Here is a 20072-nt window from a genome sequence, read left to right as displayed (position 1 = left end):
AGAATTGTTAGCTGTTTTGCTGCACATTCTATTTCTGGAGGCATTTGCCTTTTGTAAACTTCTTTACGATGAATAAATGTAGAGCTGTGTAACACTAGCAAACTTCTTTACGATGAATACATGTAGAGCTGTGTAACACTTGCAAACTTCTTTACAATGAATAATGTAGAGCCGTGTAACACTTAAGTTATGGCACAGTCATGAGCTACTGAAGTACAGATAGTGAAAATGGTGTTATACCTATGTTAAGGAGCTTAGGATGAAACATTCCTTGGTCTATGTTGTGATTTGTGAGATATTATAAAGTTCTCTGCATGTTGAAAAGAGCAGATTTTTCTATTATTATTTTTCGTTTGGTTGACCTGAGTACTTGGTAGACATATCATTAATCACCAACTCGGTAGCTTGTTGCGGTGTTCGGAATTGTAGGGGGGAAAGGGATTTCTACATGAAACAGATATGTTGCATGTACCGTCATGGAAGAGAAAGGAGGTTTTACATCAACAAAAGAAAAGGGAAATTTAACATTAATCATCATCAGGAAACATACCAATATGGCCGAAATATACAAAATCAATACGCTAATTATGTATATCCAAAGGCATTGGACCGTAATTATCCCTTAATCAATCATTCATGCCTGAATTTTAAGTTAGGCATGAGCATTAACCTTCTAAGTTACACGCCAAGCTTTTCTGTTGAGGTTATCAAAGTTAGGCCTCAATAATATCCTTTTAAGTTACACGCCAAGCTTTTCTGCTGAGGTTATCTTCAACTTCTTGCATTTGCCCTTTCTTTTCTGTCTCATATTTGCGGCAGTAATAAGTTTATATTCCGAGTGGGGCATCTCGCTAAGCTTACCAAACCGTTCCTCATAGAAGTGCCACACCTCCAACCTGCTCAAGTGAAAAACCATCAATAGAACTTTAGCAAGGAAGATGATCACATAGAGAATAAGTTCGAATAGGGAAATGGGTGCAGCAGCCTACCAATATGCTAAGAACTGAAACGGTACATACTTCCCATAAATATTTTCAACATCTCTTTGAACGTTCTGTATGGTGTAGGTTCTCGCATGAACCTGGAATTTTTTGGAAAAGTGAATGATCTGTCTTAAGATTCCTAATAGCAAATGAATCCATAATAATTTCAGGGGAATATCACGTGCTGTGTGTACATTGGTACAAGTAATAGACCTGCCTTTAAGTCAAGTTTGAAGTGAATGTTAATACCTGTTTTAGATGCCTAATTGTTTCTGAATCAGTAGGAATCACATGATAATAACCCAAGCACAGCAGTACATTAGCACAAGTAAATGGGCCAAATCCATCTATTTCTCTCAGCTGCTCAGCCAATTTTTCATAATTGGACAAGCTTGGGTTGCTACAAGCTTCTTCAAGTTCTTTCAACCGAATACTGCCTTCAACTATGCCCTTAGCAAGCTTTATAATGCGGCCAGCTCTATAACCAAGACCGCAACGCTTTGCTAGAAAACTTTCATCAAGGCATGCCAATTCTTTCGGGCTAGGGAAGTTCCCAAGCTGATTAAAAGAGCTCAGCTTTCTATCTTCTGAAGGATCGGGATTGAATGGTGCACTTATACTAACTTCGCAAACCTCAGTAGTATCCCGACAAAGATTACTTTTTTGGAGAACCTCTTCACCAACTGAAAATGCAGGTGTCACAGTTACACCCGGTTTCCCTATATCTATGATTTCTTCGACTTTGGTAAGCCTCTCCAACAAGTTTCTGGAACATCCATAAGCTCCAGCTCTTTTCCGTGATTCTTTTCCTGCTGGTGTTCTTGGAGTGAAATGCTCAGACTTGAAAGTTACGCCCTTCAACTGATTTTGATTATCAGGATCAGGAAAAGATGCAGCTGACGAGGGACAGTTCAGCTCCAACTGAAGCTCACATAATGCTTCAGCCATGCTCAACGTCCTTGACCACCTACACAAAGGAAGCAAAGATTATCAGAAAAAGGCACATATTTATGAATATTTCTTTCTTTCGATTTTATCAAACACCAAATCAAGCTGCTACCAGGGCTACATGTCCAGAATTTCACTTCTCATTAAACAATTGGTTCATTCTCTTGTTTTCTTCAAAATCTTGACTTCCCTACTCAGCTTGCATAACATCATTGGGTCGACTAGAAAAATTCTTATTATAGGTTTATACTATATTGTCTCTTTTTAATTAATGAATGTAACTAGTTTAATACTGCTACTCAGTTCAACTACTCACTGGCAATTGCAGAGCAGCATACACTTCACCATGTCCTCAAACAATGTCGGCGATCTAAACACTCTCCCAAATCCCCTCTCCTTTGCTTCTCCACAAATCTCCTGAAACTGTTTCACTCTTTTATTCTCTTCCACTGATAATCTCACCATTCGCCTCACTTGACCCTATATAACAGTAAAAGTAAACCCCAGCCAATAAACAAAGCCACACAAGGAAATGCACAAGGTACAAAATTTACACAAATACTTGCGGAAAAAGGAGTACCAGCAGAGAGCGTTGTTGTATAGTAGAAAGGGAATCAGTACCGAAAACTCGAAGAAGGAGTGAATGAGGAGAATCCGAGGATTGAGTAATTTGGACGAGAACTGATTGTTCGTGATCATCATCGTTGATGTTTTCGGAGAGGCGTAGTGGGCGTTCTAGGGTTTTGGAGAGAGAGTCCCAGATGTTTGGGGCCATCATAAATAGGCCGTGGCTACATACTGCTTTTTCCAAATCGAATGTGGCGCAGCCTCCGTCTCCGTCTCCGTCTCCGAGTGGTAGCTCCACCACCACGCTGCGGTGGCGATCGATCTCTAGCCGGTGCTGCATTTTACTGTTGAGAGCCGTTGGAATGAGAGAAGAGAAAGAAGAAAAAAAAAATAAAAAAATCTTCAGAGCATTATAGCCCCTTACTTTTGGTAAATATTCATTTTCGCCCTATTTTTTTTTTAGTAAACCTTAAATTCTTTAACCAATGAATAACTAAAGATTAATTTATCGATGGAAAATTATAAATTGAGAGTAATTCAAATAGCGAGTTAAAATATTGCATAATTAATAATTGGTAACATTTTGTGAAAACGAATATTATTTGTACATTCTTATAAAAATAACTAGTTAACTAAAATTGATGCCTTCAATTTCTATTGGCCTTTACATCTAGATTCTTTGTTTTTTGAATTATTAAACTTTTATTTATTTTTTATTTGAAAGTAAACTTGTATTTATTCGTGAAAGAATAATGTTTTAAATTATAGTATTGATAATGTTTATGGTTACTTACTTTTAGAGAAGTAATATGTGTAGTTTGAAATATTTTTAACGTTTGAAAGTTACTACATATTATTGATTTATATCTCATATTAAATAATGCTATATATTTTAAATTTATGAGTTTCTTTAATTTTTGTACTTTGTATTGTTATTTTTTGTGCTTTATGCTATTTTATTAAAGTTTATATTAAATAAAACAAAAATTTATGAAGCTTATATTTCATATCTTGAGTAAAACAAAGATTTATGAAGCTTACATTTCATGGCTCGAGCTGCGTACTAAGTAAAATATCTGACTCACGTTCCTACTTTTTGAAACAATAATTTTACATATAAAAAACTTAGAGAAAGATGCAATTAATCACTTGTATGTTACTTTATTTTAGGCACAATGAAAAATATCAATTGTATGTTATTTTGTTCTAGGCTCAATATGCACAACGAAAAATAAAAATAAATATATTAAAAAAGAAAATAGAAGGGTGTACTAGAGCTAATTTTTTACTTTGGTATAACAATCTCAACAAAATAATTCAGGTGCAATATTATTGATTTCATAACGACTTACTATGTTTAGTGCTTAAAATTGACGCATTAAATATTATTTAGTGCTTAAATTTCACGCAGTAGAATTATTTTTGGTTATTGCGACCGTTAAACAATTCCCGGTCTATATATTAGACGGAACCCTTATGTCATTCTTGAACAAACATAATTTTTGACTTCTTTGGAATGTTCAACTTTCGCCATGGCGCCCATTCTTGTTCTTCGTACTTCATTATTTTAAGGCCTAGGGCGGTCGCTTTAGAGTTTAAATGGAGTATTTGAATATTTAAATGGAGTTTAAAGTAACAATCTTTATCTAGGGAAGAACTCTTCTTGATTCGTACATACAAGAATATGTCCTCTTCTTGATTTTTCATGCGTTGTATAGAAAATATTTGCTTTCTTGTTTATGTTAAACAACAATATTTTTTACCTGCTCTCTTTAAATTCTTCCCCCCTTATGATTAGTTTATCAGGATGATGAAATCAGAAAGTGACATGGGGTTTGGATATTTGGTCAAAGTTCTTGATTTTTATCAAGAAACCTTCTTCTTGTTGGCTTGTTCTTATTGTTGGCTTGAGGAATCAGGGTATGTAATATACTGTATACACATTATTTTATTTGTCTTGACTTTGTTTTCAACAGGTTTTCTTGGACTCATTCTTTTGTCCATGCAGCGTGAAGGTCAAGGATAACTTGCTGGATATTAGGAAGGCGTTATTTACAAGGCTTGCACTGAAATATAGTTTTTCTTTTCCAACAAAAGGTTGGGGTTTTGGATGTTCAAGAAAAAGGTTTTGCTATGCTGGAAATGGGTTAAAGAAGTCATGTCTTCCTCCTGATTTTTGTATCCCAAATTCTGGCTATACTGGGACAAACAAACAGCAATGATGGTACTGTTTTTTTTTCTCTGATTATCCATTTAAGATTACTTGATATGCACTTTCTTGTTTTTCTTGGTTAAATTCGAAACTGTTTCAGATTTGATTGTGTGTGAGTCTATAACCTAGGCCATAGATAGCTAGAATTGAGTGTATTCTAGATTCCTAACTGTTCAAAAGTACAAACAGCTGAATTGTTTTTGGGGTTCATGAAGTAGAAACTAATAACTATCGTATTCCATCCTGCGTCGTGGTTTATTCTATTTTTGGAATTTAGACGAAGCATGTTGTTTTACTTTCTTTGATGTCACATTTGTGTGGGCTGAATTTTGATTTGACTAGTTCTTTGAACTTTGAGTTGGAGTGACTAATTCATCTGATAAGTTTGAGGTGCCTACAGTCCCAGCCTACAGTTCTTGCTGATTGTTAGTGGGCTGCTGTGATTGATTGCTATATGCATGCTTGTGTGAGCTAGTATGTGGAAAAAATACCAAAGTTAAGCAACAGGAAGGGATAACTAAGTCATACAAACGATGAATGAGAAAACTTTATGATCTAGCAGTTCTTTAGCATTATTGAAGACTGAATGATGGGCAAAATGCTAGGCAACACATTCCATTCAAAACTAAGCATATTTTAGAAGTACTCAGAGTCATGTTTTCTTTACTGGGATCTCTTTCTGCCTTTACTCCCAATTTAGAATATAGGATTTATTTTTTTGAAATATGCTCTTCTTGTAGTTTAGTTGACCAAATTACTGATCAACCGAAAAGACGTCCAAAGTTAGCAATGCAGATACAAAGTATAAATTAGCAACAAACTTCGAAGAAGCTGCTATACTATCTAAATTTATTGTCATGGATTGTCCGTTGAAAAAAGTTATTGGAGTACTTGTCAAATTTGAATGCTTATGAAGTTTTGCGCTTTTTGTAAGCTTGAGTTTTAAGAGTACATTTGTAGTTGGTTAAACATCTACGTTTTTGATAGTACAGTACAGAGGCCATTTATAGTTCCTTTTATTATGCAGCCACTGCTCTGTTTTCTCTCAAATCTAGTTGGAATAACTTGCCACCAAATTGGGAGGGGTCAGATCCTTGTGGTAGCAGCTGGGCAGGAATTATCTGTGACAACTCACGCGTAACCTCAATGTATATCCTCAATATTTGAAATTTCTGATTGTTCTGTAGCTTGCCTACCTTCCCTTCCTCATTGTTTTCTTTAACTTTCCTTTTGCAGAAAGTTATCAGGCATGGGCTTGGAAGGCAATCAGTTTGGAGATCTTTCATCATTAACTGCATTGCAAATTTTGTATGTTTTTTTTTTTTGATGAAGTAGATTCATTTTAAGGCATCAAGAAGATGCAAGCTTTACAAGGACGTTTTTTATTTTGTTTTTCTGTCTTGACTGTTAAGAATCAATGATAAGCTTCCAGAATCATCTTTAGTTCACCTATATTTCTTTCTCCAACTCTTAACTGAAGAACAACAGTAGTTTCATGTAAAAATCATTAAGAATGCTGCAGCTAGTTCTCAAAGTAAATGAATGCAATATCCATGTCTTTCTTTGCTACATATATTATTCTGGCCTCATCTCTTCTTCATCCCAAACTAATTCCTGCAAGTATTTGTAAGGAGTATACATATCATAAGAAAGATTTGATCTTTCTTTCTCAACTAACAGGAATAATTTCTGCCATTCGGATCCACTGCTTTAACTAGTTTCTAACCTTTTTCTTACCCCAAATTAACCTATTCAAATGATTTATCACTTTGCTTCGTTTGTTGTATCAAATTTGGTTTTTGAGGCACGCATTATGAACTTCTTTGTTGTAGGGACCTCTCGAATAATGTTGGTTTGAAAGGAACTCTTCCATCATCAATTGGAAATTTGAAGAATTTGACAACCTTGTAAGAAATCCAAATGGCCACTCCAGTATGTTCTATATAACTGTGTAGTCTAAATCCTGACTTCAGAAGCTGGTCATTTTATGCAGAATCTTAGTTGGTTGCAGTTTCTTTGGTCCAATTCCAGAATCAATTGGTTCTCTGCAGCAGCTGGTTTTTATGTAAGCATTTACTTTTCCAGTTTATCCATCTGCTTACCTGAAGTTTAATCATTAATGTAAAGACATGACACCTGGGCTAACTCAACCCCAAAAGCTAACTCATGAGGGGAGGTTTGTCCAAGTCCATATAAGGAAACCAATTTCCTATCCCTCTACTCATGTGGGGCTTCTTAACACTACCCTACACGTCCAAACCTCAACTGGAGCGTGAAACTTATAATGGGGGGCCAACATCGGCGAACAACAAATTGGGATGAGCCTGACTCTGATACCATGTAAAGATATGACATCTGGGCCTAACTCAACCCCAAAAGCTAGCTCATGAGGGGAGGTTTATCCAAGTCCATCTAAGGAGACCAATTTCCCATCCCTCTACCGATGTGGGACTTCTTAACAATTGATTGCTTCCATTTTCTTTATCTGAAGTTTAATCATTAATTGCTTCCGTTCTGTTTACCTAGAGTGAAATTGTGCATTTCTTCTATGTCGAACTTTGGCAACTGGGTAATTATTCTTGCCGTTAAAAACAAGTTTGGTTAACAATTTTTTTTGTGCTTTTCTTATCAACGCTCCAAGCAAATTAGATTCAGTTCATGGGAAAGGTGTATTCAACGTTATTAAGATTGGATTTCATTTGAAAACGAAAAGTTGCCCACAAGTGATGGGTATATAAAACAGAGATTCTCTAACTAATAACTTGCAACTTTCCCTGCCTAGATTACAGAATTGTGCTGGAGTAGGATTCAGTAAATTGAAATTGAGTATTGGAACTTAGTGGTCCAGTGACTGAAATTCATCCCTAACACGTGAAGTATATTAGACGAGGTGTGGCATGGATTCATTTGTAGTTTCTAATAAAAAACACAAGCATTGTTGTTTTTTGTTGAGTATCATCTTATGGTCGTATAAACAGAAGCAGATGACAGAGAGGTTTTCTCTATTTCATATTATGTTCAATTACATTCTTCATCTTTGTTTAAGGGTCTATGATATATGTTCTCTTTAGCAGTCAGCTTATTCTTGACTTAATTTCGTATCTTTTTTACAACATTTCGACAGATCTCTAACTTCTAACAGCTTCACTGGGCCAATTCCACCATCAATAGGCAATTTATCTAAATTGTCATGGCTTGATCTGAGTGACAATAAAATTAATGGGACTATCCCAATCTCACAAGGTTCAACACTTGGTTTGGATTCACTAGTCAATACCAGACACCTGTATGTTGCCTCTCTATAAAATGTAACTTTCATTCTAGTCTTTTTCTCTTCCTTAGTAGTTGTATTAAGTTTTATCCGTTTCTTGCAGTCACTTGTCAAAAAATCAGCTCTCTGGCCTAATCCAACCTCAACTCTTCAATGCAAGCATGAAGCTGATACATGTGTGAGTATGTAGGCAAGTTAAGTGTATATTTTCATTTTAAAACTCATATATCTGGCTAACTTAATTTACTTAAACCTTTTGAGGAATAAATACATTATGACCTTCTATTACTTCCCAAGCTGAATAGAAAGTTTTAAGAATGTATGTTTTTGCTCTTTTATTGTGTGCTTTGTTGCAGGGAGCTATGCAAGTATTTTACATTTTCTTTGTGTAGCATCTTTCGTTTGCCTCAACTCTCACCTTTTTTAGTTGTCAGTTGTCATTTGCAATAACTTGTGATATATATTGTATTTATCATGGTATCCCTTATGTGTTTGACTTCCTTAACACAAATGGATTAATTAACATTGTTGCTTTGGTAGAATATGTGCTCTTCTGCATTGGGCTCTATGCCAGCACAACTATATGCATCACTTTCAAAGTATGCTGTCAGGTTGTAATACTATAATATCCTTAGGAGAGAACAATATCGTTAATGTATGTTCATTGTTGATGGAATATTCAAGAAGTGATTTTTTGACTAAAGACCTTAAGAATGGAGACTGATGCTGAAGAAATGATGTTCATTCATAAGAAACAGTGCCATGCTGCAAGTCATTTTTCTCTTGATTTTGATGATACTTGTCTTACTATTGATCAGGATTTTAGATCACAACCAACTGACCGGAGAAATTCCAGAGTCTCTGGGAAGTCTGCAGAATTTGGAAATTTTGTGAGTTTCCAGTGTTGTCAGAATTATTTGCTCAAGTAGTTTCTACCCAGAAGTTGTGTTCTTTTCATTACATTTCTTGTCATGTCTACAGGCGACTGGACTGGAACTCTCTCAATGGATCTGTACCTTCCAAGCTCAGCAATGTTACAAGTCTCAGTGAGCTGTATGCACTCAATAGAGGATGCACCTAATCAGTTTCTGTTGATCCCTTGATGTAAAAGTAGCATGCTATTGGTATTTTATTTCAAAAATACTTCTTTCGTTTTCATTTTAGGTACTTATCCAATAATAATCTCAATGGATCAATTCCGGACCTTGCAAATATGAGCTTGCTAACCTATGTGTAAGTCGGTGTTTAGGTTTTTTATAACTATGAAATATGTACTAATGCTTGTAGACTTCCCTTATGACAGATTTCTAATTTCTTGTCGAAGAAATGCTTCATTCTATTTATTAGACACTCCTTTCAGCAAGGATGTGAAGAATGTGATATACCTGGTTAATGTATGTACTTTCTTATTTTATTCCTATTGTTTGCAGGGGCATGAGCAATAACAGTTTCAATGCATCAGATGTTCCAGCATGGTTTACAAAGATCCCTTTATTGAAAACAATGTACTTCTCTCTCACCTTTCTCTCATGTGCGCACACACAAAATTAGTTGTATCAAGTATAAGACCCTGAGGTGGAATAACATACAAATTCTCCAATGTGCCTTCCAAAGAACCTACTCCTGTTTTCTTGACTACCACAAACATGCTTGACTTCCATTAGTTTGGCATTGAGTACTTAGGAAATCAATGGAATATTCTGTTCAGGTCTTACTCTGCTGTGCTTCAGTTGAATACAGTTGACTTGTTACTAAATTGTAGGAAGATTTCCTGCTCTGAAGTCAAGTCTTAGTGGAAGGGTCAGTATAGAAGTTGAAGTGATAGCCTATATAGTTGGCCTAACCAAAGCCTCAAGACAACATAAATTTAACCTGATGAATTGAATCTTAAGTAGGGGTCTTAGCACTACAGCCTACCAGTCAAAGAGGTTTAGAGAAAGCGTAAGCTTTTCATTCTCTTCACGGGAGCCACACAATACACAGCTGGAAGTGAGAGGGTCCATGTAACCCATCTCTTTGTTCCTTATCTTTGTTGGTGAAAGGAAACAACAATTCAGCACTGAGATATGCTATTCCAGATACTACTTTTCCTCTACAAGCATTTATTGGACTTGGGGAATAAAATCTCAAGGAGAAAATGAATTTTTTTTCTTTGATTATATATGCTACTGTTTTAGATTATTTTGGTAGCACACTTTGCATCTATTGAGGAAATCTACTTTATAAATGTGAACCTAAACAAAACTGGTCTGCAAATCCTGTAGAGGAGGAGCTTGTTTTTAAGCGGCATATATCAAATTTAAGGATAGTTCAAGGAAGATAACTACTTGAGTCGCCTTAATCTTGGGGTTATTTGCTGCTTTAGTAATCTTTGATGGACACTGTAACAGATATATGGAGAACACAACACTGCAAGGACAAATACCTGTTGACTTATTCCGCTTTCCTAACTTGGAGACTATGTAAGTTCACACTTTTTCTCTCATAAAACCGGATTTAGGCAGGGGATGTTTACTCATTAAAATAACGACTTGGATTTAGGATCTACAGCATCACTCTTACAGGAGACATTTTATTTGATCACCAATTGGTTATATATTTGCAGAGGATTGGCCAACAACAAGCTCAACGGGATATTGGATATTGGGACCAGATATGGGAACAATTTAACACTTGATTTGAGAAATAATTCTATCAAGGACTTCACTCAGAAAACAGGATACAACATGAATATATCGTGAGCAAATTACTTCTCTGTAATTAACCTTCTTATTATGCACATTCTTCTGTTTTGGAGAATAATGTTATATTATATTTTGCAGGCTCGCCGGCAACCCGATTTGTGATGGAACAGGAGCAACAGCCAAATACTGTGCAATTCAGATTTCCAATGATTCCTTCTCATCACCTCTGAAGTGTCCAGCAATGTCTTGCAATTCTGACAAAACATTAAGTCCTACATGCAAATGTTCATATCCATACACTGGGACACTACATTTCTTTTCCCTGTCCTTCTCAAATTTAGAGAACTCTAGCTACTTTACAACCCTTGCTGGCTCTATGATGTCTGCATTTCTATCCAATGGGCTTCCAGTGGATTCAGTTTCTCTAAGTGATCCAACAGTTGATGTTTATTCATATCTTCAAATTGAAGCAAAAATCTTTCCTTCAACACAGGACAGTTTCAATCATACATCAATTCCTTCCATTGGTTACCTGCTCAACCGGAATCCTTTCCAACTCCAATATTTTGGACCCTTTTTCTTTACTTCTGAAAGTTATTGTTGCTTTGCAGGTAACTGAACATGGTTTAAGCAAAAAAAAACATTTTTTTGCTCTTCTTCTTCTCAAATTCTTTTCTGGATAGATATGCAATTCTTATCTAGCTTAACATGTTTGCTTATTTTCGTAATTTAGACGGAAAGAAGAAGTCATCATCACGTACTGGTATCATCATTGGAGTATCGGTTGGTTGTGCAGTGCTTGTGCTCTTAACACTTTGTGCTGGCCTTTATGCTTTTCGCCAGAGAAAAATGGCAAAAAGAGCTGGTCATAGCAGTAACCCTTTTGGTAAGATCAGTTTTTCTTAGATCTGCACCATTTTTCGACATTATTATTTTTTAGCTTCCCAATGATGTCTTCATGTGAATACAGAATCTTGGGACCGTGATACGAGTGGTGCTGTCCCACAACTTAAAGGAGCAAGATGGTTCTCATTTGATGAGATTAGGAAGTGCACAAACAATTTTTCAGAATCTAACTGCATTGGATCTGGGGGCTATGGGAAGGTTTACGATTTCTCTCTTTCTTTCTGTTCCTGCTATAAAGTTCAGCACATATTTAGTGTACTTAAGGTCTTAGCTTTTCCCCATACCAATGGATGAGCAACATATTGTCCATCTTATGACACAGTGGCATAAATTCGCTTTAACTACCATTTTAAAATGCAATGATGGTCACAAGCTCGACTTGTATGTGTTTTTAAAATTTTTGGTAATCGGTATTTATAAGAAGAATATCAAAATACTGGATACCATACCGAAGTACATAGTCACACATACAATTTATTATAATACTAGCAAATATATAAAATAGTATTAGTACAAAACTAATTATTCAGACGTTGGAATTTCGACCATCCTATCTTTATTGAAATGTCCTTTTTGTATAATTGATTAATGAAGGAATTTGCATGTCTGTACTTCCTTTTCAATATTTTTACATGTGTAAGGTGTTAGTATGATATAATTGAGATGGTTTTGAAAAGCCGAAGTCATAATTATGAGTATACGTAAGTTGAGTCGGACAAACTATGGTTACCGATTTACTGTACTTAAAAATACCGAAATCCAACTTAAAAAATACCGAACCATACCGAATTAATTTGGTATGGTAATGGTATAGTATATATTTTAAAAAACCAAAATTACCGAACCGAAGTTTTCAATATAGTACCATGCCCACCCCTAGCTCCAACTATCACACCTAAATAAACCTGTAGATTTTTCAGACAGTAAGTACATTTAGACATCTGGTACACATATATGAGCAGATGACGAGGAAATGTTTTGAATGAAGTAGTTATATGTCGATATGGTATTAACATCTTGCACATGGGATCACAAACTTCTTCTATAGATTCACATATTCTAAAGAAAAGTACGCCTTGCCTATATGGTGAAATAGGTAGAAGTGTTTAAGTGAATGACGCAATCTACACTAACTCTTTGCATCTTATCAATTTAATTTTTTTTCCCTATTTTCCACCTTTAGGAACTATTATGAACTAAACTAGTGTAGGATTTATTCAGTTTCTGAGGATGTTGCAAACTCAAAATGAAATATCACTGTGAGGTAGTATTTCTTGGTGTGAAAAGCCAAAGGCAATAAGGAAATAAGTCTCTTGGTTCATTAATTTGCTTCTTCTGTTAGGTTCAGCTGCTGAAATAGTCGTTTCACCCACCTATATGTTTTACCCCTGCCTTATTTGTGTTATTTACCAGCAACATAGGAGCTAGAAGAAATTGCTGAGGCATTTCTAATTGAACTACATTATTATTATTCACTAATAGCTGTTGTTCAGTCATCTAGGACTATATCTTGATTTTTCTGCATGACTGACATATGCATTGCATGGTACAATAATACTGCATCTTTCACACTTTTTGCTAATTTATTTGTAGCATGTCAAATTTTCCAGACTGATACATGTAGCATCAACAGGTCTACAAAGGAACTCTTACTGCTGGGGAGGTAGTTGCAATTAAAAGAGCACAACATGGATCAATGCAGGGGGCTTTTGAGTTCAAAACAGAGATTGAGCTATTGTCAAGGATACATCACAAGAATGTTGTAAGCCTGGTTGGATTTTGTTATGAGCAAGGCGAACAAATGCTGGTTTATGAGTACATTCCAAAGGGTACTCTAAGGGAAAGTCTCTCAGGTAAAAATATTTTTCTGCATTCATCATTCCATATGTTTGCTTCTGAGGAAGCAGATGCTAAGTCCAGTCCAATCTGGCAAATAAGAAAGATTGATATTTCTTCACTAAAACAATATCGATCTGTCCATTGAACTGTCTTGTTCATACAGTGGAAAGTGTTTTATTTACCTTTGTGTAAAATTGAATTCATTATATGTTTATTCAGCCATTGTCCTCCAAGGAATAACATTCCCTACTGAAACTCTGTCCATCACCATCATGGATTTTCTCTAGTATGATACGAGAATTAATATCAGTGTTTGGGCATATATACAAATTTAATTTGGTTATTCTTAATCTGCATATGGCTCTTGCAGTCAAGCCAAAATTCCAATTGGAGTGGACAAGGAGACTTAGGATAGCCCTTGATGCTGCTAGAGGTTTAGCATACTTGCATGAGCTTGCAGATCCTCCCATAATACACAGGGATGTTAAGTCAAATAACATCTTGCTGGATGACCATTTAACTGCAAAAGTTGCTGATTTTGGCCTATCAAAACTTTTGAGAGACGAAGACATGGGCCATGTTACCACTCAAGTCAAAGGTACATTGGTGAGTATTACAACCTCAAACCTTGATGGATCAATTTGAGCTGTCTTATAATTCTTATGGATTTGCGTATATCAAACTCTAAAACTTGAAGGCGATTGGTATATCGCCAAGGCTAATATTCTTGATCATGAAATGACTGAACAACATGAAGAAGGATCATTTTGAATCCAATTAAAGAATTAAGTCACCACATGTTATTCATTGTTTAACGTGGTGATATACTGATATATGCAAATTTTGATTTCAAAGAACATTTGTAATTCCATAATGCACCATCCATACTGCTTCGAAATCCCATTTTCTAAGAATGTTCCTGTGTAGGGATACTTGGATCCTGAATATTACATGAGCCAACAGTTGACTGAGAAAAGTGATGTATATAGCTTTGGGGTGGTGCTGCTCGAGCTGATAACTGCAAGAGCTCCAATAGAACGAGGAAAACACATTGTGAGACTGGTTGCAGAGACCATATATGATTCAAAAGATAACAGCAAACTCCACCAATTAATTGATCCAAGAATAGGTCCAGGTTCAAAACTCGAAGGTGTTGATAGATTATTCACATTGGGAATGAGATGTGTAAATGAATCCGGGGCTGAGAGGCCTTCCATGGGAGAGGCTGTGAAAGAAATTGAGAGTATTCTTGAACTGGCCAGCTTGAGCAAGTATACCGAAGGCGACCTCACTTCGTCTAGCTATGAGGACACAACTCAAGTCAGTCTTGACGATTTTGATAATGACAAGGCTTTTGATTATAGTGGTAAATTTCCTTCTGGTGGCATGAACACCACTTATTGAAACTACTAAGGACTATAACTGTGAGTTACATAAGTTTGTTATTATTGAACATATAACTATGAATTACATTTTGTTTGATTGTTTATTACTAGTGATGCTTCTGTTCTAATACTAGCTATATCAGAAGTCAGAATTACAGATGGCTTCTTGAGATTAAGTGATCTTCATAGTGATATTTGATCGAAATAAAGTAAGATCATACTGTACAGGACTACAGATGAATTTTACAGCTCAAAACTCTAAACTGTAACAAATAAAGAGTTCTCTTGTTACACTGACCTTTGCAGCTATGTCAACAAGCACAACAAATTTAGGATCTTTTTGGCCTTGGACTATGAAGATTGTTTTAGACAATTGCATGATTAGTTGCAAGTAATTTGCAGTGTTCAATTTTATCATGGTTAGAGTTTTGATATTAGGCAAACATCCTTCTTGTGAAATTTTAACATTATTAGTTGTATTTTTAATGCGTTGTATCATGTTTAAACAGAATTAAAAGAAATCACCTATAATTTTTTTTATTTTGTCTCTGCTCGGATCGTTAGNCCCCCCCCTCCCCTCTTTAATTCTTGGCATTATACCTAAAAAAAAAAAAGACTATGTCTTCATTGTATTGATTGAACACTCCAACTTACAAAGTGATCATACGAAAAATTTAAAATGAGGATATAAATTGATGTAATGCCTTTCCTCCCAATTTGGTGGCAAGTTATTTTGAGAGCAAAAAAGTGCAGTGGCTGTCCCTTAGATGAACCAACAAAGATTGGTGGAGAGCCTCCAACAATTCCGCCACATTTTGAAAACATGCATAGCCCAGAGAGACCTCTTAACTGGCAAATCTCTGCATACCCTTTACATCAAATCACTCATTCCACCGTCTACTTACTTCTCCAACCATTTCATCCTTCTCTACTCTAAGTGTGGCCTTCTTACCACTGCTCGCAGGGCTTTTGAAGCTACCCCTGAACCCAATGTCTTCTCCTTCAATGCTATCCTCAATGCCTATGCTAAAGAAGCTCAGCCCCACCTTGCCCACCAGCTGTTTGATAAAATTCCCCAACCGGATATTGTTTCTTACAACACCCTTATATCTGCTTATGCTGATCTTGGTTACACCCTGCCTGCTCTTCGGCTCTTTCTTGATTTGAAGGACACGGGTCTTGCTATGGATGGGTTTACTCTTTCAGCTGCTATCACGGCTGCGAATGACAATGTTGATTTCATTACCCAGCTTCATTCACTGTCTATATCCGCTGGGCTTGACTCTTATGCGTCGGTTAATAATACTCTCATCACGTATTATAGCAAAAATGGGCATCTTGATTATGCGCGAGAGGTTTTTGCGTCAATGGGTGAGATAAAAGATGAAGTTTCTTGGAATTCGATGATTGTTGCTTATGGGCAGCATAGGGAAGGGATAAAGGCGTTGGCTTTGTATAAAGAAATGGAACTTAGGGACTTATATTTAGATATGTTTACTTTGGCAAGTGTATTGACAGCACTTACGTCCATGGAAGACTTGCGTGGTGGGCTTCAATTTCATGCTCGGTTAATCAGAATGGGTTTTCACGAAAATCCACATGTTGGAAGTGGGCTGATTGATTTATACTCAAAATGTAGTGCTAGTATGTCAGAGTGCAAAAAAGTATTTCAGGAAATACCTTATCCTGACTTGGTCCTTTGGAACACAATGATTTCTGGATGTTCACAGTCTGAATTGTGTGAAGAAGCTGTTGCTTGTTTTAGACAAATGCAGCTTGCTGGCCATCAACCTGATGATTGCAGCTTCGTTTGTGTGATTAGTGCATCTTCTAACTTGTCATCACCATCGCAAGGGAAACAGATTCACTCTTTGGCAATCAAATCTAGCATTTCATCCAATCGTATATCAGTGAACAATGCTCTCATTGCAATGTATTCTAAATGTGGAAGTCTACAAGATGCAAGATTACTTTTTGATAGAATGCCTGAGCATAATGCTGTCACTTTAAATTCCATGATAGCAGGCTATGCTCAGCATGGGCATGGAGCAGATTCGCTGTTACTTTTTGCATGGATGCTTGAAAGAAATATTACACCTACAAACATAACATTCATCTCTGTCCTATCGTCATGTGCACACACTGGAAAGGTCGAGGAAGGGAAGAGATATTTTGGTTTAATGACTGATAAATTTGGGATAAAACCAGAGGCTGAGCACTATTTATGCATGATTGACCTTTTGGGTCGAGCAGGAAAGCTCGAGGAAGCAGAGACACTAATCGAAACAATGCCATATAATCCTGGTACAATTGGATGGGGTTCATTACTTAGAGCATGTCGAACACATGGTAATATAGAGCTAGCAACAAAGGCAGCTAACCACTGTGTTCAGCTGGATCCATCAAATGCGGCACCGTATGTCATGCTTGCGCACATGAATGCTTGTCTTGGCAGATGGGAAGAGGTAGCATCGATTAGAAAAGAAATGCGAGACAAGGGAGTGAGAAAGCAAGTGGGTTGTAGTTGGATTGAGGTGGCCAAGAGGGTTCACGTCTTTGTGGCAGAAGATAGTTCTCATCCGATGATAAAGTTGGTGTATAAATTCTGGGAAGAGATGTCAAAGAAGATGAAGCAAGAAGGGTATTCTCCCGATTTGAAGTGGGCTATGATGAGAGATGATGGAACAAGGCAGGAGGAGAAAGAGAGAAGCTTATGGCATCACAGCGAAAAGCTGGCAGTTGCTTTTGGGCTTTTATCGACCAAAGATGGTGAACCTATTCTTATCATAAAGAATTTGAGAATATGTGGCGACTGTCATAATGCAATTAAGATTCTATCTGGTATGACAGGAAGAGAGATTACAGTAAGGGATTGCCACAGGTTTCATTGCTTCAAGGCTGGGGCATGTTCTTGTGGGGATTACTGGTGATAGCGGATAAGTTTAGCAATCAGATGCTAATCTAATTCTAGTCAATTCATGTGATCTCCATGGGCTATGGAGAGTGAAGTTGTGAATGTTATACAGTGTACTTTGAGTTAGTAAGATGGACTAGATTTTGTTCTAAAGAGTTCACAGCTTGCAGCTTTCTGGTGTTTGGATTGGATTATTGAGTCTTAAACCATTTTAATCTTATACGTTTAATGCTCTACATGATCTTAGATCTAGCCAGAATTGCTAATCATTTGTAATATATGTGCATTTTGTGAGTAGGGGTATGAAGATGACAACCTCTTGTTGATTCACTGCAAGGTAATTACAAGACAACAAAGGAATGTGATGTTACATCTTAAAGAGCTGAAATGATGCATGCCTGAAACAACAAAAGAACCCTACAAAATCTGGGGAAACAAACGAAGAAGCAAGAAGTTTAGTGTGTGCAACACAATCCCAGCTAGCATATGGTAGGTCATATGGAGATAAGGAAATCGTACAAGAAATCATTAAGCTTGAAGGTGGTTGGATAACAACAAGGGTAATATTCTTGACCATGAATGACAGAACAACATGAAGTAATATCATTTTGATCCAATTAAAGATTAGTTACTACATGTTATTTATTTTTTACGTGATGATATTTGCAAATTTTGATATCAGAAAACATTTGTAATTCCATAGTGCACCATCCATACTGCTTCAAAATCCCATTTCCTAGGGACTAGGAATCTCTCTATGTAAGGGTACTTGGATCCTGAAATTACATGAGCCAACAGTTGAGTGAGAAAAGTGATGTATATAGCTTTGGAGTGGCATTGCTAGAGCTGATAACTGCAAGAGCTCCAATAGAACGAGGAAAACACATGGTGAGACTGGTTGCAGAGACCATATATGATTTAAAAGATAACACCATACTCTACCAGTTAATAGATCTAAGAATAGGTCCAGCTTCAAAACTCAAAGGTATTGATAAACTATTTACATTGGCAATGAGACGTGTCAATGAATCCGGGGACGAGAGGCCTTCCATGGGTGAGGCTGTGAAAGAAATTGAGGGTATCCTTGAACTGGCCAGCTTGAACAAGTATACTGTATACTGAAGAAGAGCTCACTTCAACTAGGTATGAGGACACAACTCAAGTCAGTCTTGACGATTTCTATAATAACAAGGCTTTTGATTATAGTGGTAAATTTCCTTCTGGTGGTATGAACACCACTAACTGAAGTTACCAAGGAGTATAACTGTTAGTATTTACATTTGTTTGTTATATTGAGTATAAGTGATCTTTGGTACTTGTGATTCTTCTGTTCTAATACTAGCTATATCTGAAGTCAGAATTACATATGGCTTCTCGAGATTCAAGTGATCTTTATATCGATATTTGATGGAAAGAAAGTTAAATCATACTGTACAGGATCACAGATGAATTCTTTAGCTAAATACCTGGAACTGTAACAACACCAGATTTCTCTTGTTACACTCACCTCAGCAGTTATGCCAACTAGTGCAAAAACTTTAAGAGCTTTTGGTCTTAGATTATGGAGAGTGTTTTCAATCATTGCATAATTAGTTTTGATATAAGGCAAGCATCCTTTGTGTGAAATTTTGTGATATTAACTGTATTTTTATAATGGTTGTATTTGGGCCAACTTGTGTGCGTAACGGTTTGTATATGGTCCAACTTTGGGATTGGACCGTAATGATTATTGTTAGTCTTGTGGAATTTTAAAATTTTGGATCTAACATTATCTTTTTTCATAGTGGTAAATATTTTTCTGAGTAACATAAACATATATTCCAAGCTCGAATTTATTCTCTAATTCTAATTACATTTTCTCTTTGGAAGCATTTTTTTTTTGTCTATGTGTGTGGCAACAGGGTGTTCTTTTTTTTAGGTAATAGAATTTATAATATTAAGTCTTGAAAAATGCAGGCAAAATAATTTTCTTTGAGCAAATTGACAAAATTTTCCAACAATTCAAAATAGGAAGTAAGTACTACTCCAATGATTTAGGACCTGAGAGCAACTTTCAATTCAATAAATTCTTGTCGAATAAAAATAATTGTGATTAATAATTTAGGATGGAAGAAGTGATTTAAATACTATCCACACCTATTCAGTAGTCGTGCAAAAGACTGCTTCATGATTAATTTGCACATTTCTCACAATAACATTAGTAGGACAATTCTAAATTTTAAGTTGGTCAGAAATTTAACCTATGTTTACAAGTCAAATTCACTTTTTAAAGAAATTATGTTATTCTCCTTTGTTGACTTTAAAATAATATGAGAATGGTCTGGGTTTCTATGCTTAACCATATTGTTTTGTCATCCAAAACA

At 36.1% G+C, this 20072-nt stretch overlaps 3 protein-coding genes across 4 annotated transcripts; 2 read left to right on the top strand and 1 right to left on the bottom strand.

The window, feature by feature from the left end:
- Window positions 1-709: 709 nt before the first annotated feature.
- LOC125853502 (uncharacterized) lies at window positions 710-2932 on the bottom strand. The gene is made up of 5 exons (XM_049533196.1): window positions 2512-2932; window positions 2248-2411; window positions 1233-1950; window positions 990-1081; window positions 710-896 (listed from the first exon to the last, which is right to left on the bottom strand). Exons 1-5 carry the CDS (start codon window positions 2836-2838, stop codon window positions 740-742), a joined length of 1458 nt encoding a protein of 485 aa, XP_049389153.1. The 5' UTR covers window positions 2839-2932; the 3' UTR covers window positions 710-739.
- A 1071-nt stretch (window positions 2933-4003) lies between these two features.
- Window positions 4004-14955, top strand: LOC125878249 (leucine-rich repeat receptor protein kinase HPCA1-like). 2 transcript variants are annotated; one of them, XM_049559458.1, is made up of 20 exons: window positions 4004-4418; window positions 4507-4722; window positions 5738-5858; window positions 5947-6018; window positions 6543-6617; window positions 6704-6775; window positions 7835-7996; window positions 8085-8159; window positions 8800-8871; window positions 8963-9034; window positions 9146-9214; window positions 9412-9486; window positions 10372-10443; window positions 10587-10718; window positions 10804-11276; window positions 11399-11551; window positions 11636-11769; window positions 13205-13424; window positions 13781-14016; window positions 14338-14955. In XM_049559458.1, the coding sequence occupies exons 4-20, from the start codon at window positions 5960-5962 to the stop codon at window positions 14812-14814; spliced, it is 2628 nt and encodes an 875-aa protein (XP_049415415.1). In that variant the 5' UTR covers window positions 4004-4418; window positions 4507-4722; window positions 5738-5858; window positions 5947-5959; the 3' UTR covers window positions 14815-14955. The 2 variants fall into 2 exon arrangements, with proteins under 2 accessions (XP_049415415.1, XP_049415421.1); XM_049559464.1 differs by lacking the exons at window positions 4004-4418; window positions 4507-4722; window positions 5738-5858; ... (2 more) ...; window positions 6704-6775; window positions 7835-7996 and having other exon boundaries at window positions 8098-8163; window positions 14338-14954.
- A 505-nt stretch (window positions 14956-15460) lies between these two features.
- Window positions 15461-19321, top strand: LOC125878265 (pentatricopeptide repeat-containing protein At3g49710). Its single transcript, XM_049559474.1, has 2 exons — window positions 15461-18269; window positions 18413-19321. The coding sequence occupies exon 1, from the start codon at window positions 15563-15565 to the stop codon at window positions 17723-17725; it is 2163 nt and encodes a 720-aa protein (XP_049415431.1). The 5' UTR covers window positions 15461-15562; the 3' UTR covers window positions 17726-18269; window positions 18413-19321.
- Window positions 19322-20072: the final 751 nt, after the last annotated feature.

Source organism: Solanum stenotomum, chromosome 1 (assembly GCF_019186545.1).
Source record: "Solanum stenotomum isolate F172 chromosome 1, ASM1918654v1, whole genome shotgun sequence".
NCBI classification, from domain to species: Eukaryota; Viridiplantae; Streptophyta; class Magnoliopsida; order Solanales; family Solanaceae; genus Solanum; species Solanum stenotomum.
This window is presented reverse-complemented; position numbering and strand designations above follow the sequence as displayed.